Here is a 13,304-nt window from a genome sequence, read left to right as displayed (position 1 = left end):
GGTTTCAGCACCCTGGCCAGCGCCCGCGACGGCCCAGGGGGCCTCCTTGTTCTGGCGGCCTGGTGCCTGCCCTACGCTACCCCTCTGCCTCAGGTCAGGGCTCAAGGCTTGCTGGCAGCTCCTGCAGCCAGCGCCAGAGACCAGCGCGGGGGGAACTGCCCCGGAGGAAGTCTCTGTGGCTGCGGCTGGCCTTTCCCCTGGAAGCCCCACGTCAGCCCCCCTGAGGACCCATCTGCCCCTGCATCTCGGGCCCCGGCACTGCTGGGTGGGAGGTGGCGCAGAGGCAGTCCAGCCCTGTCCCCACTGTTGAGTTGTCTTGGAGGGACAGAGGAGGGTGGGCAGGGGCCTGCACAGAGGGAGCGAGGAGGAGGAGGAGGAGGAGGAGGAGGAGGGGCCCTGAGCTCTCAGGACACACTGGGAACCACCCTGCAGGGAGGGCCGCGGGAAGGGCCGCTGGCTCTAGTAGGGATCAGAGGAAAGGCAAGACCTGGCAGAGCCGAGGGGATGCTGGGAGGGGGCCCTGGAGAGCAGGGGTGTGGCTGGCCCTGGGCAGGGAGGGGGGCAAGCAGGGGCATGAGGGGGGGTGGGGTGGGGAGAGGAGGGTGCACTGGTTCTGAATATACTTGCCCTTCAGTTTGCTGATTGGCACTGGGACAGTCCACCAAGAGAGAAAGCGAGGAAAACAAAAACAACACAAACACAAAAACAAACGAAAAGGGGGAGGGGAAGGGGAGGGGCACAAACAATATTTTATTCAATGGCTGTTTGAATGAAAATATTGTGTCTTATCATCATACCGAAAGGAAACTTCTTGCAAAAAACGACATGAGAGAGAAAGAGAGAGCAAGAAAACTCAAAGGAGATGAGCCCCAGCGGGCCAGGCAGGTGGGGGGCGCCCGGTGGGGCCGGAGCCCCAGCCTCCCTCCCCGAGACCCGGGCGGTGGGCAAGCGGGGCCACAGGCTCCGGGAGGCCCAGGGTGAGGGGGACATGCAGGGATGAGCCGCAGGCAAAAGAGTGGGGAAGGGAGGGCAGGAGGGAGGGAGGGAGGGCGAGAGGATGGGAGGGAGGGCCTGGGAGGGGGAGGGGGGAAGCAGAGAGAGCTGGGAGGGGTGCCGGGGAGCAGAGAGGGGGGGGAGGCGATGTGGGAGAGAGAAATGGGGGAGTGAGCAGAAGGGGAGGGAAGAGAGGGAGACAGAGAAGGTGGGGCGTCCGGGGAGGGGAAGAGAAGGAACGAGGGAGGGAGGGAGAGAGAAAGAAGGGGCGAAGAGGAAGGGAGGGGAGCAGAAGACAAGGGCGGAGGTGGGGGGGAAGGTGAGTGGCGATGCTGGGGGGGACGGCAGAGGGACTCTGCAGAGAGACTTTGGGGGCGGTGCCGCAGGGGCGAGCGCTCCAGGGAGGAGGGGGAGGGGGGATGAGAGGCAGGTGTCTTCCAGGAACGCAGCCCCCAGGGGTGTGCGGGGGAGGCAGGCTCAGGAGGGAAGACACGGAGTAGGAGGAACCAAAAACAGAACCTCAACGAAAACCATGAGAGAATGGGAGGGTGGTCTGGAACCAAGTCTACGAAGAGGCGAGCATGCAGATTTCCACAGACTTTCCGGGCTGCTGCCCCGGCCTTCGGGCGCCTGGGGGCGGGCAGACTGGGCGGGAGGGGCTGCCCGGCCACAGGCAGCTGGCTACGCTGCCTGGGGCCAGCTGGGGTGCGGGGCAGAGGCAGGGGTGCAGGGCACAGGCAGGGGCTGGCCACTTACACTTGACCTGTAGGATCTGGTCGCTGAGGTTGGCTTGGAGGTAGAAGGTGCCGTAGGGAGGGAGCACGAGCCCTAGGCTGGGAGGGGGCAGAGGGTGCACAGGTCACTGCTGGGGAGAGGTGGGCCACCACTGGCACCCCTCCCCATAGCTGTGGGGCTGGGCAGACACCTCGAGTGTGGCCCCCCTCCCCGGACCACCAGGGACATCCTTCCCTGGTGGGAGATTCATGGCCTCGGGGCCTGGCCCCTCCACTCCCCAAATTCTCCTGCCCCAAAGCAAATCACCTCACCCCTCACACCCAGCAGCACCCCCCAACACACCAACGGCCGGCCCAGCCCCCTCCATCCGGCCAACAGCAGACTCACAAGGGGCAGAACACCGTCAGCAAGCCAGGCTGGGGCGGTTGCTGCTGGGGGAGTGGGGGCCACCGTCCCCAGAAGTTGGGGCCACGAGAGCCAGCCGAAAGCCAGCCTAGCGCTAACACGGTGAGGGGCGGCTCAGGCCGCTGCGGGGGTGTGAGCCAGACGCTGGCACTGCCGGGACCTGACCCCCTGGGGACCCGCCCCAGCCCATGACGCTTGTCGAGAGCAGGCCTGTGAGTGTGCTGAGGGGGACACCCTGGGTGCAGACACCCAGGGGCACAACCCAGGCAGGAGGGACGCATCAGGTGCACCGTCTTCTCTCTGTCCTGTGCTCCCGGGACACGGCGCTTGTTCCTGAGGGGTCAGCAAGAGGCCCTCGGGGACTGAGTGTCAGGGGGTGGGACGCCGGCAGCCCCGGCTGCAAGTGTCCCCGGCGCTTCGGCGCTGGTGTGGGGGAGGGAGGGGGCAGCTGGCCTGGGGGGCACCCTGCCCCTCCCTGCTGCCCGACCTTGGCCTCACCCACCTGTAGTTGGTGTTCCTTATAGGCACCCAGGTGTAGTTCCGTGTCACCTCGTCTATGTACCTCTGGGAGAAGAGACTGGGTCAGGCACTGGGGCACCGGGTGCGGTGGGGTCGTGGGGACAACGTCCACCCTGACTTGGTCCCTCCTCTGCCACCTTCTCACCTCGTCCAGGGACTTGACCAACGTTCTGATCTGCTTGTGGCCCCTGTTGCCGTCGATCATGCTCCGGCGGATCTGGAAGAGCCGGAGCCGTGAGGGTGGTGCCCCGCCCTCCTTTGCGTGGGGCGTCCCACCCCCTCTCTTCCTCCCTCACCTCCTCCTTGTTCTCATCCTCTAGCTCCGCATCCAGGAAGTCCAGGGTCACGGGCTCCCGGAAGTTGCTCTGAGAGAGGCAGGGCAAGGAGTCAGGGGTGCCCCCCCCCATAGGGTCCAGCCCCCTCCAGGCCGCCCTCATGGCTCACCTGGGGCTTGAGGTTGGGGTGCAGCAACACGTAGCCGTTCAAGTCAATGGCAAACACGTAGCCGTTGGCTCCAAGCTGGGGGTGCAGATTGGGGGCTCAGAGCCTGCAGGGCAGGGCAGAGGACCCCCAGGCTCTGGGGCCCTTCCTCATCCTGACTCCCATGCCCCGGAGGGGTCCGTCTGCCTGCCTGGGCCAGGTGCCCACGTGGGGCTCCAGCCCGCTTCTCAAGCAGAGCCCAGCGGGCTGGTGCCTCTCACACAGCAGCCTTGGCCTAGGCTGACCGGCTCCGGGCACCACCACTGATCTGCCAGCCTGCACTTCTCACCCCACCCTGGGCCTAAGGGCTGTCAGCGGGAGGGCTCCACCTCCACTGGGCCGCAGGCTGCTGCTGCTCCCCTCTCCCCACCCCCACCTTCACCCCACCGCCTCCTCCGGGTCCCCATCTCAGCAGAGCACGGGGGAGGAGTGGACCCCGGAATCCCACAGGCCTGGGCGTCCCTTCCAGCTGGAAGAGGAGAGTGAGACCCCGGACCCACCCTTACCTCTCAACGGTTTTCTCAGCACACACGGAGCCCAGGGACACGGGGTGGCAGTTGTGTGGCTCAGGCTGAGGACCGAAGTCACACACGCCCCCTCCCCACCCCTTTCACAGGCAAGATGCAAACACCTTTCGCACAGGCCCTGGGCCGGCCACGCTGATCTGGCCCTTCCCTGGCTCGTGAGTCTGTCTTCCACCTCTGACCTTTGTCCCGAGAATCCCCTCTAAGGTACGCCTTCCTCTCCTTTTTACCCAGGTCACTCCTGCCAGGCAATGAATGGTCCAGGGGGCGTCCAACACAGCCTGCCCCCCCCCCCCACCGCCTGTTAGTATACAGCTGTCGGCTGAGAATGGCTTTCACATTTTTAAATGCTTGAAAAAGATCAAAAGAACAATTGTATTTCGTGACATGTGAAAATCATCTGAAATGCAAATTTCAGGATCCACAAACAAAACTGCGTGGGAACACAGCCACGCACATTTGTCTGTTTTGTCTGCGGCTGTCTGCCCTCCCGGCGGGGGATGCAGGCGGGCGGGGCCTCCGACGGTTGTAGTCTGGCCCCTTACCGCCAGAGTGCTGACCCCGGCTCTAGGGCCAAGGTCGCCTCCTCCGGAAGCCTTCCCTGACCGCCTGAACTCTGAGGTCCCTGTGGGGGTATCCTAGTGGCCCTCAGTCTCCTCTGTGCAGCCTGGCTGTGACCCCACAGGAGGCAGGGTGGGGTGGACGTGCAGGCGGACACTCACCGTGTAGTTGGGGGTCAGCCTCTTGATGTCATTGAGAGCCACGTCGATGCCCATCACGCCCAGGATCAGCTGGTTCTGGGGGCGGAGGCGGGGGGTCTGTGATGGGCTCAGCCCCACCCCCATGCCCAAGGCCTCCAGCTGCTCTCACAGGCGCCCCCACCCCCCCACCCCGTCCAACGGGCAGACCTGCCTACCCCTTCCTCCTCCCCAGGCTGCTCTGGGCATGCTGGCTGGCCCCCCAGGCATGCCTCGTCCTGCCCCAGTGGTGGGGGGGGCTCACCTTCTTTTCCCCAGGACCATCCTGCGTCAGGTTGAACACTGGCAGCGTCCCTGTCACCACCAACCCCAGCCCCTGAAGGGAGAGGGGGAGGATCGGGTGGTCTCCACGGCCAGCCACGCCCCCCTCCGAGTGCTCAGAGCAGGGCTTGGGGGCAAGCCACCTTTCTTGCTCCTTTGTTTGGATTATCCCCATCACGGTGTCCTCAAGGGGCATGACCCTGTGGTGGGTGCATCCGTGGGGAAAGGTCAGCAGCCCCACCCCTTCTTTGCCCGGGGGCTTTACCAGCGCGTCCTCATACACGTTGGTCCATTGCACCTGCTTGGCCTCCTTGCCCGCCAGCACCATGGGCCTGCCAAGGACATCTAGATATTCCTGGAGAAGGCACAGTGGGCAGGGGTCATGAGCCTGTCCCTCCCACTGTCCCTTCCCTGGTCTGCCTGCCCATGTGACATCACACCACCAGGGGGCGCTCTCACCCCACAGCAGCTCAGCACAGGCGCTGACCCCCTAGAAGCAAGGGGCTGGGAGGCGGGGCCACCCCACAGTCTTACCTGCGTGTTGATGCGGATGGCGCCGATGGAAGGGATCTCAAAATAGTAACCTGTGAAGGAAGGCGAGGCAAAGGCAGGCCTGGGTGAGGCTCAGGACCCAGGGCTCCGTGGGCCTGCACCCTGGGGTGTGTCTGCAGCCCTGACTCGTCCCTCAGGCTCCCTCTCTTTGGTGTCAGTCCCCCTGAGTCCCCTTAGTGTCCCTGTGAGTGCAGGGGTGTGAGGAAGCTGAGTGGGTGGGGGGCGAGGAGAGGAGTGGAGGCCTGATGTCCCTCTTTCTATGTCGGCAGTGACACTCAGAGGCCACCCAGGGGACCCGCCCGAGTGCCGGGACAGATAGATGGGCAGCAAACAGACCCAGGAGCAGACACGCGGGGAGACACTGGGACAACGGACATTTAGACAGATGGGCGAAAAGATGCCCAGTCAGATGGACACGTTGGCCAGCCAGACAGAGAGACAGATGGACGGTCCCACGTGTGAAAAGATGAACAGACAGGGGGTGGACAAGCAGCCGAGCCTAGGGGAGGCCAGGTGGACAGCGAGCCTGGCGGGTGGCAGGACACGGCAGGCAGGCCGGCCCCGTGGCAGCGGCGTCCGGGCGAGGCACCTTTGTTGGCGCAGGCCATCCACTGCAGGGGCGTCACGTCGTAGTTGTGCTGCCCCACGGAGAACGTGAACACGCGCACCTGTGCGGGGCGGGGCCTGGGTCACTGCCCGGGCTGCCGCAGCACCGCCCGGCCCCGCGCGGCAGCCCCCCATCCCCCCTCGCCGCCCCCGACCCACCCCGCCGGGCCGAGCCTCACCGTGCGGTTGGGCCAGTTGTACTTCTCGAAGACGTCCTGCACGCGGTCCTCGCCGCCGTCCGTGAACATCATGATCATCTTGTTGCAGTTGGCGCGGGTGATGTTGGACTGGGCGAGGGGGGGAGGGTCAGGCGGCTCCAGCCCGGCCCAGGGCCCAGGGATGCGTCTCCCCGCCCCACAGGCCTGACCCCGCCCCCGCCCCGCCCCCAGCGGAGGGTGCTCTCTGGTGCTAACAAGGCCGTTCCTCTGGATGGACGTCCCCAGCGTCACCGAGCCCGGGCCCGCCCGCCCCCTGCTGCCCGCCCAGGGGCTCACGTTCTGCAGCTGGTCGAAGGCGTACTCGAAGCCGGCCTTGTAGCCCGTGGTGCCCTTGGCCACCATGCCCTGCACGGCCTCCTTGAACACCTTCTTGTTGCGCACGTTGGCTTGCACCAGGTGCGTGAAGCAGGACACGGGCTGCGCCTTCTCGTTGAACTGCGGGGACGGCGGGGGCGGTGACCGCAGCCGGCGGGTGGGGGCGGCCCGCTCCCCGCCCGCCCGCCCGCCCGCCGCCTGGGCACTCACCGAGGCTACGTTCACGTAGTCGTCGTCAGACAGCGTGTCCAGCATCTCGCAGACGGACGTCTTCATCAGCTTCAGGGTCAGGCCGCTCACGCTGCCGCTCCTGCGGAGGTCACGGGGCGCCGGGTAGGCCTCCGGTGCTCTCCTGCCGCCCCCCGGGGTGTCCCTGGGCAGCGGATGTCGGCCCCTCGCCCTGCCCCACCCCCGTCCTGCCCCCATGGCCCACTCACACGTCCACGATGATGACCATGTCCTTGGGCGACGAGGCCCCCTGGATATACCTGCCCGGGAGAGGCTCCAGTCAGGGCCAGCCCCCCTGGGACCTCGTGGGTCCCTCCCCCCTTCACCCACACAGCAATTCCGCATGTTTCCATGGGGCATCCCCTGCGTGGGCCATACAGGGTCCTAGGCACTGAGGACACTGTTTTATAAGACAGTCCCTGCCCATGACATGAGCGACCAGGTCCCCCAGCACATAAACGCCCCTGGGGAGGGGTGAGCCGCTGACCCAGATCGGGGGCCGGAGGTATGGGCCCCGGTCTCAGTGGCCTGTGGTGTTCCCCAGCACGGGTGAGGCCCAGAGGGCGGTCCCAGCTGTGTGCAGGGGAGGGAGAAGGGTGGGGCTCCTGCAGGGAGGCCCGGCGAGGGGAGGGCTCTGATGGGAGGCAGGGGCGGGCCAGGCCCACAGAGGACACCTCCACCCTCTGGATGCTCCGCGGGCCCCACCCCTCCGTCCCGAGGGGGTGAAGTGCCGGGCAGTGGCCGGGGGCAGAGCCGCTGGGAAGCCTGCCTGGGTGATGGGGTCCATTTTCCAGCGGCAACGATGTGTGAAATGAAAATTGGATGGAGCTGGCTGCGCCCCGCTCGCTTGGAGGCCTGGGGATCGGGGGCGGGGGGAGCAGGCGGGAGGGGGACGTGGGGAGTCCAGGGGGCATCCCTGCCCAGCCCCTGCTTGCTCACTCACCAGGGTCTCCTGCGGACGTCGTACAGGTCGATTTTCTTGGGGGCTCGCCACGGGGTGGCTGGAGGGGGAAAGGAGGTGAGCGGGTCTGGCGAGACTGGTGGGGGGCAGCCAGGCCACTCTGCAGCCTGCGGGGTGACCGTCCACCCCACATGCCCCCAGAGTGGGCAGGGAGACGGAGGCGGGTGTGGGGCTGCGCGGTGGGCCAGCCGGGCGGGCACCCACCCGGGGTAGTAGCGTGTGACTCCCGTGGCGCTGCCGAAGACCTGCCACAGCAGCGTGGGGTCCTGCCTGCGGTTCTCCGTGAACACGTTCTCCAGGGCCTCCGTCCAGTTGAGCTCGTTGAGGATGACGGTGGCTGTGGGGGAAGCAGGGGCTGGGGTGGGAAGCGCCCCGGGTGTCCCTGCTGACCCTCGCCACCACGACACCCTGCACATGCCTCCCACTGAGGAAGCTTCACCTGCTCTCCTCCTATTCAGGCTCTCCCTCATTGCCCAGGGCTCCGCTGGGGCTGCACCACCTCCTCCAGGAAGACCTCCCGGTCCTCACCCCCTCCCCAGTCCTCAAAGAAACAGCTCTGCCTACCCTTCGGCCAGACCCTACCAGGGAGGGCAGCTGTGACCTGTGCCCAGCCAGGAAGGGCAGCTGTGACCTGTGGCCCCTGGAGAGGGGCCACCCAGGTGGCAGGGAGTCCTAAGTTGGGATGCTGATCCAGCACGCTGCCTGGAGCTGGCGGCTGGCCCCCTGGGAGCTCACCCACTCAGCATGCACTCGGGGCTGCAGCCACAAGAAAGCAATTAAGGGCTCGATGATGGGGCTGGAATTATTCAGCTATTAAGGTACCTGATAAGCTGGAAGCCACTCAGCTCCATGATTAATCAACTGGGGCCGGGAGCAGGCGGGGGCGCGGGTCCTTGGAGGGACAGGTCCGTGCCATGATCCCGCTCCAACCCGGTCACGCAGGAGCACGCACACGCACAGCACACCCCCCAACAGCTGTACCCGCCTCTAACCTCTGTGGTTCCAGCCAGCATGTGGTCCCCTTGTCCCCACCCTACCTGCCCAGCAGCCCGACTGCCGCCAGGGGCACCGGGACGCACACACTCACACTGGCACATCACCCTGCGCCCCAACGGGTTCTGCTTCCACAGCCCCCCGGCCAGTTACCCTGCCTTCCTTCCCCCCTCCGTGGCTGCCCACAGCAGACCTGCCCCTGTGCACACTCACGGAGCAAGGCTCCTCTCAGACGCGTGGGCTCCAGCCTGCGGACCCCTCCCCTTGGGCAGGGACTCAGATGGCCGGGCAGTGGGCCCGCCCCCAGCTCAGGACAGCCCTAAGCCTGCCAAAGCGTGTGTGGTGCACGCTCTCACGGGCACAGTGTACCCGTCTCCGCACGTGGGACTCAAGAAACCCAACAGGGGCCCTGGCCGGGTGGCTCAGTTGGTTGGAGCATCGTCCCGTGAACCGAAAGGTTGTGGGTTCAATCCCCAGTCAGGATGCGTTTGAGAGGCGGATGATCAGTGGTCCTCTCTCACATCGCTGTTTCTCTGCCCCCTCTCTTCCTCCCTTCTTCCCCTCTCACCAAGGTCAGTGCGCGTGTCCTTGGGGAGGGTAAAACAAAACAGAACCCCGGCGGGAGCCGGGCACCTGCCCCGGCCAGGGTCTGTGTTCACCTCTCCCCTGGGGGCGGTCTCTTCCTCAGTTTCTCTGACCTCCTTTCTCCCCAGGGCAGCCCAGACCCCAGTGCCCCACAGTCCCCAGCACCCCACAGTCCCCAGCAAGTGCAAACCAGGGAACGTCTCCCAGAGGCCCTGCCCCGAGCTCCAGAGCAGGCGAAGAGCCGTGAGTTAGAGACACCCCCCCCCCCCCCCCGCCCCCGGGTCTGCCCACCGCCCGGCCGGGGCATGCTCCCCTCTGCCCCGCCCCCCCTCTGGCCCCGCAGCTCCCTGAAGTGGCCGTAATGTGAAAACAAAACGCATTTGTAGCCTTGGCTCTGCCTGTTGAACAGTATGCGACGGTCCTGTTCCTAATTTAGAAACTTAATGAGTTTAACAATTTCTATTTTTTTCTTTAAGGAAAAAAATAAAAGTTAGCCTTGCAAATGCTTCACACAGCACTGTGGGTCCTGGGAGAGTTGGCCTGGCGAGGCCCGCCCGTCCCTGGGCCTCGGTTTCCCGACCTGCACCACGAGGGCCTTGGAGCAGGCTGTCCTGCGAGCCCGCCCAGCTGCTGGCAGAGGGGCGGGCCCGACTCAGGCCAAGAGCCCAGAGCAGTGGGCTCTGTCCGGCGGGGCTGTCCCTGCGGGCGTCCGAGACTACATGTGCACACACATGCACACACGTGTACACACGTCCACCGCCAGACACACTCGTGCAGACGCTCCGGTCCCCACCCCGGGGAGGGCCTGCTCCTCAGCCTGGCGCTCACTCTCAGATCACGCTGAGCTGGGGAACGGGGACCATGCCCCCTCAGGCAGGCGATTACAGATTTAATTAAAAGTGACACAGTAAATAAAAAACATATAAAATGTAATTTGTGTGGGTAGCGAGGGGTGACCGGGGAGGGCGGTGTCGCTCCTGCTTTAATTAGGGTGCTGCCTGCGATAGTGCCCCTCCACTGGCTCAGGCTGGTGGCCTGTGGGGGCGGGGCCGGCATCCACCCTCACCCCCTCGGGCTGCCCAGAAGGCCTCCCTGAGGCCCCTGGAGCATTCCCTGCATTCTGGAAACTGTCGAGAAGCTCTGGGACCTTTGTCCCAAGACCCTCCACCCAGTAGGCACCCCGTATTCCGAGGCTACCCCAGAGGTGACCCCAGAATTATGTCAGAAGCCAGAGACCTCAGAGCCTTAAATCCTGCTGCTAGAGCTCCCCTTCCAGTGTTTGACTCTTGGCCTCCTCCCTTCACATCTGCGAAGACCTTCAGTAAGTCCTTCCTCACATCTGACTGAAATCCTTCTAGCTGCAGTCACCTGGTTTCCCCACTGTGCCAAACTGCGCCCCCTGGAGCCTGGAATCTCAACCGCCTTCTATCCGAGCCTCCCCACACGCGCATCCCATGCCCAGGAGAAGGAGGGAAGCGCCATGGGGTCGGTGTGAGGAGTTGCACCCTGACCCCCAGTCCCCAGGTCCGTCTGATGTGGTGGCTCCTCCACCCTCCCTACATGGGGGCAGGGCACGAGGGCAGGCGGGGAGCCGCTTTGGCGTGTGCATGCGTTCGTGTGGGCACGTGTGTGCACACAGGAGGGGACCGTGCGCGGGGCAAGAGGCTCGATGCTTTGTGCCTGCTGGGAGCCTGTGCCTGGCAGTGGCTCGATGCCCGGGTGTCAGCGGTGCTGAGAGGTGGGTGCGGGTGACCTTGGGTGGGGGGGTTGAGGGGGGTGGTGTTGGCCGGCACCTGGGCCCTGGCCCGCGGTGTGCGGGGGCTGCGTCCCCAGTCTCGCTGCACTCACAGCCTTTGTAGATGTCCGTGGGGATCTGCACTGCTGTGTACGAGTAGTTGACCTTGTTCTTGAAGTTGGAGTCCTCCACGAAGTCCAGCCGCAGGGTGCTGACCTTGGACCCCCTCTCCACATCCTCGATCTCGGGGTCATCCTGCAGAAGGGGACACCCCCACCACGCAGCGTAAGGGCTGGCGATGGTGGAGTGGGGCGGAGGGGCCAGAGTCTAGGCGGTGGGGGCATCTCAGAATCAGAAGATTGCAGATCGCAGACAAAGGGAGAGAGAGGGAGAGGCACCGGGTATGAACCCCTCACCTGGCGGCCTCTGACTTCCACCTGCCCCTGCTCAGCCCACCCACCATCCCCACATCTGCTGAACTCTAATTTGAAAACCAAACCAAACTGACCCCTTCCCCACATCCTTGAAAACGAATTATCAGCGAGGGAGGCAAATCTTGGAGCCGGCGAGGAGCGGGCGGCAGACCTCTGCCTACCAGACGTGCCCTGTGCAATCCCCGGGGGAGGACTGGGCAGCCCTTCCCAGGAGTTCTGTGTCGCCCGCCCTGCCCCCCTCCCTGCCCCACAGCCGAGGGCCCTGCAAGGAGCCCCGCTGGACGCAGGGAGAGCGCTCTGGCCCCATCTGGGGGAGGGGCATCGCCCCAGCAGCAGATTGGCTCTGGGGGCTGAGTTGCGGGCGTCCTGGGGACAGCAGGGCTGGGGTTTAGCGTTGAGACCGGCAAGGCCCCCGTTGACTTTCTAAAATGAGCTGCAGCCGCCTGACAGGTGCCAATTACTGCGTCTCTGGCCGGGCAGGCTGGGCATGCGCAGTGCGCCCCCGCCCACCGCCACTGGCTGGCAGGAGCGGGTCTGCTACGACAGCGTTGACGCACAGCCGGGAGGGGGGCAGGCACGGGGTGCAGGTGCGAGGGAGGGGAGGGAAGATGTGGCGGGGAGTGAAGGGGAGGCAGGGGAGAGGCAGGCAGCGCAGGGGCAGGGTTGGGGGGCTCTGTGCCCCCGGAGGAAGCTGCACGAGCAGCTGATCCACCCACACGCTCCCTTACTGCCCCACGAGACCCCCGTGACCACCCTGGGCACCAGGCTCTGGTCCTTGCCTCCACGCCACGGATGGCGCGGTGACAGCGGCCCCCACGGCTCCTGGGCAGACCCCGCGGCTCCTGCCTCCGGGTGCTGGCACGGGCTGTGACCCCGTCTGGGGAAAGGGCAATGGCGCCGCCCAGCCCGGGGGCTTTCCTGGAGAGGGTTGCAGCGGCTCTCAGGGGCCTGCAGCGAACCTCCTTTCATCTCTTCATCGGTGCATTTCGTCCAGTGCGACTCCAGCCGCGTCCCGCCCTCCCAGCGTGCCGCCCCTCCCCCTCCGCCACCTCTGCGCACCCCGGGAGGCCCTGGAAGCTCCCGGCCACCGGAGAAAGCTGGGCAGGCGGCTGCCTGGAGGAGGCCAGAGCGGGGAGCCGCTGCCTCTGAGGCGTGAGCCGCTCACGTTCCGCGCGGAGGAGGGGCAGGCTCGGGAGAAGAAAGCCCCCGAAATGTCAGCGGCAGATGAAGGGCGCTGGAAAATTTAATCTCCCAACTTTCCCAACTAATGTGACATTTGGATTCCGTTCTGATAAGCTATCAGCTGGAGAACTTTTTCCTTCCTTCTCTTTCCCCTACCCCCACCTTCTGGCTGGTAATTTAAAAGTAAATGGTCTAGAAAGATCTCTAACTGTACCTCTGGCAAAGATTAAAAAAACAAAGCAACACAACAAGCAGGGGAGCCGGCAAACGTGTGGAATTTACACCAGGGCCACCACGCTGGGCTGGGCTTGCCGCTGCCTGACCTCAGCTCAGCCCCACCCTCGGTGGGGGTCCCTCCTTGGGTCGTCAGCCCCCCAGCAGATGCCCAAGGGGCTGGGGGCAGGTGGGGGGGGTCCTGGAATCACTGGGGGTTGTTGGGAGCAGGGAGAGTTCAGGAGCTCAGCAGGGGCCCGGCCTCCACCCCAGCCAAGGAGCGCTCGGCGCTGCCCCCACGCCCAGGGGCTTTGTATGGTGGTCTCCCGGTTTATATTTAATGCGCTGATTGCTAAAATTACAGCCTGCTGCCGAGGGGGGGGGGTAAGGAGTTAGATTCAGGGTCTAATTAAAGGTTCGCTCTTCATTTGAATTTCAGATTCCAGCTTTAATTTTAGCAGTTTCTCTGGGAGCCACGGAGGCTCAGCCCAGGGGGAAGCACACCGGCTCTGGCCCACCCACCTCTCCTCTCCCCTGCCCGCCCAGCCTCCTCGGGGCGCGCCCAGGCCAGCCTGGCACCGCAAAGGGCCCTCGGCAGGGGTCCCCT

At 65.2% G+C, this 13,304-nt stretch overlaps 1 protein-coding gene across 6 annotated transcripts in view; it reads right to left on the bottom strand.

Annotated features, from left to right (window-relative positions):
- The window catches only part of CACNA2D2 (calcium voltage-gated channel auxiliary subunit alpha2delta 2), a 122,516-nt gene that overhangs the window by 9,414 nt on the left and 99,798 nt on the right, over positions 1-13,304 (bottom strand). For 2 of the 6 annotated variants that reach the window (XM_036030279.1, XM_036030280.1), the window contains exons 4-21: positions 10,982-11,123; positions 7,760-7,892; positions 7,538-7,595; positions 6,804-6,854; positions 6,577-6,676; positions 6,328-6,486; positions 6,013-6,120; positions 5,817-5,895; positions 5,210-5,259; positions 4,941-5,030; positions 4,659-4,730; positions 4,379-4,453; positions 3,097-3,171; positions 2,949-3,017; positions 2,798-2,869; positions 2,636-2,697; positions 1,750-1,826; positions 628-648 (exon numbers count right to left, since the gene is read on the bottom strand). In XM_036030279.1, the coding sequence (XP_035886172.1) occupies positions 628-648; positions 1,750-1,826; positions 2,636-2,697; positions 2,798-2,869; positions 2,949-3,017; positions 3,097-3,171; positions 4,379-4,453; positions 4,659-4,730; positions 4,941-5,030; positions 5,210-5,259; positions 5,817-5,895; positions 6,013-6,120; positions 6,328-6,486; positions 6,577-6,676; positions 6,804-6,854; positions 7,538-7,595; positions 7,760-7,892; positions 10,982-11,123 (1,493 nt within the window). Of the gene's footprint in view, positions 1-627; positions 649-1,749; positions 1,827-2,635; positions 2,698-2,797; positions 2,870-2,948; positions 3,018-3,096; positions 3,172-4,378; positions 4,454-4,658; positions 4,731-4,940; positions 5,031-5,209; positions 5,260-5,816; positions 5,896-6,012; positions 6,121-6,327; positions 6,487-6,576; positions 6,677-6,803; positions 6,855-7,537; positions 7,601-7,759; positions 7,893-10,981; positions 11,124-13,304 lie in introns of all 6 variants that reach the window. The other 4 variants (XM_036030282.1, XM_036030283.1, XM_028517890.2 and 1 more) reach the window with 3 other exon arrangements.

The sequence above is a fragment of the Phyllostomus discolor genome, chromosome 7, assembly GCF_004126475.2.
Source record: "Phyllostomus discolor isolate MPI-MPIP mPhyDis1 chromosome 7, mPhyDis1.pri.v3, whole genome shotgun sequence".
Lineage (NCBI taxonomy): Eukaryota > Metazoa > Chordata > Mammalia > Chiroptera > Phyllostomidae > Phyllostomus > Phyllostomus discolor.
Note: the sequence above shows the minus strand (reverse complement) of the source record. Positions and strands in the feature narration are given on the sequence as shown.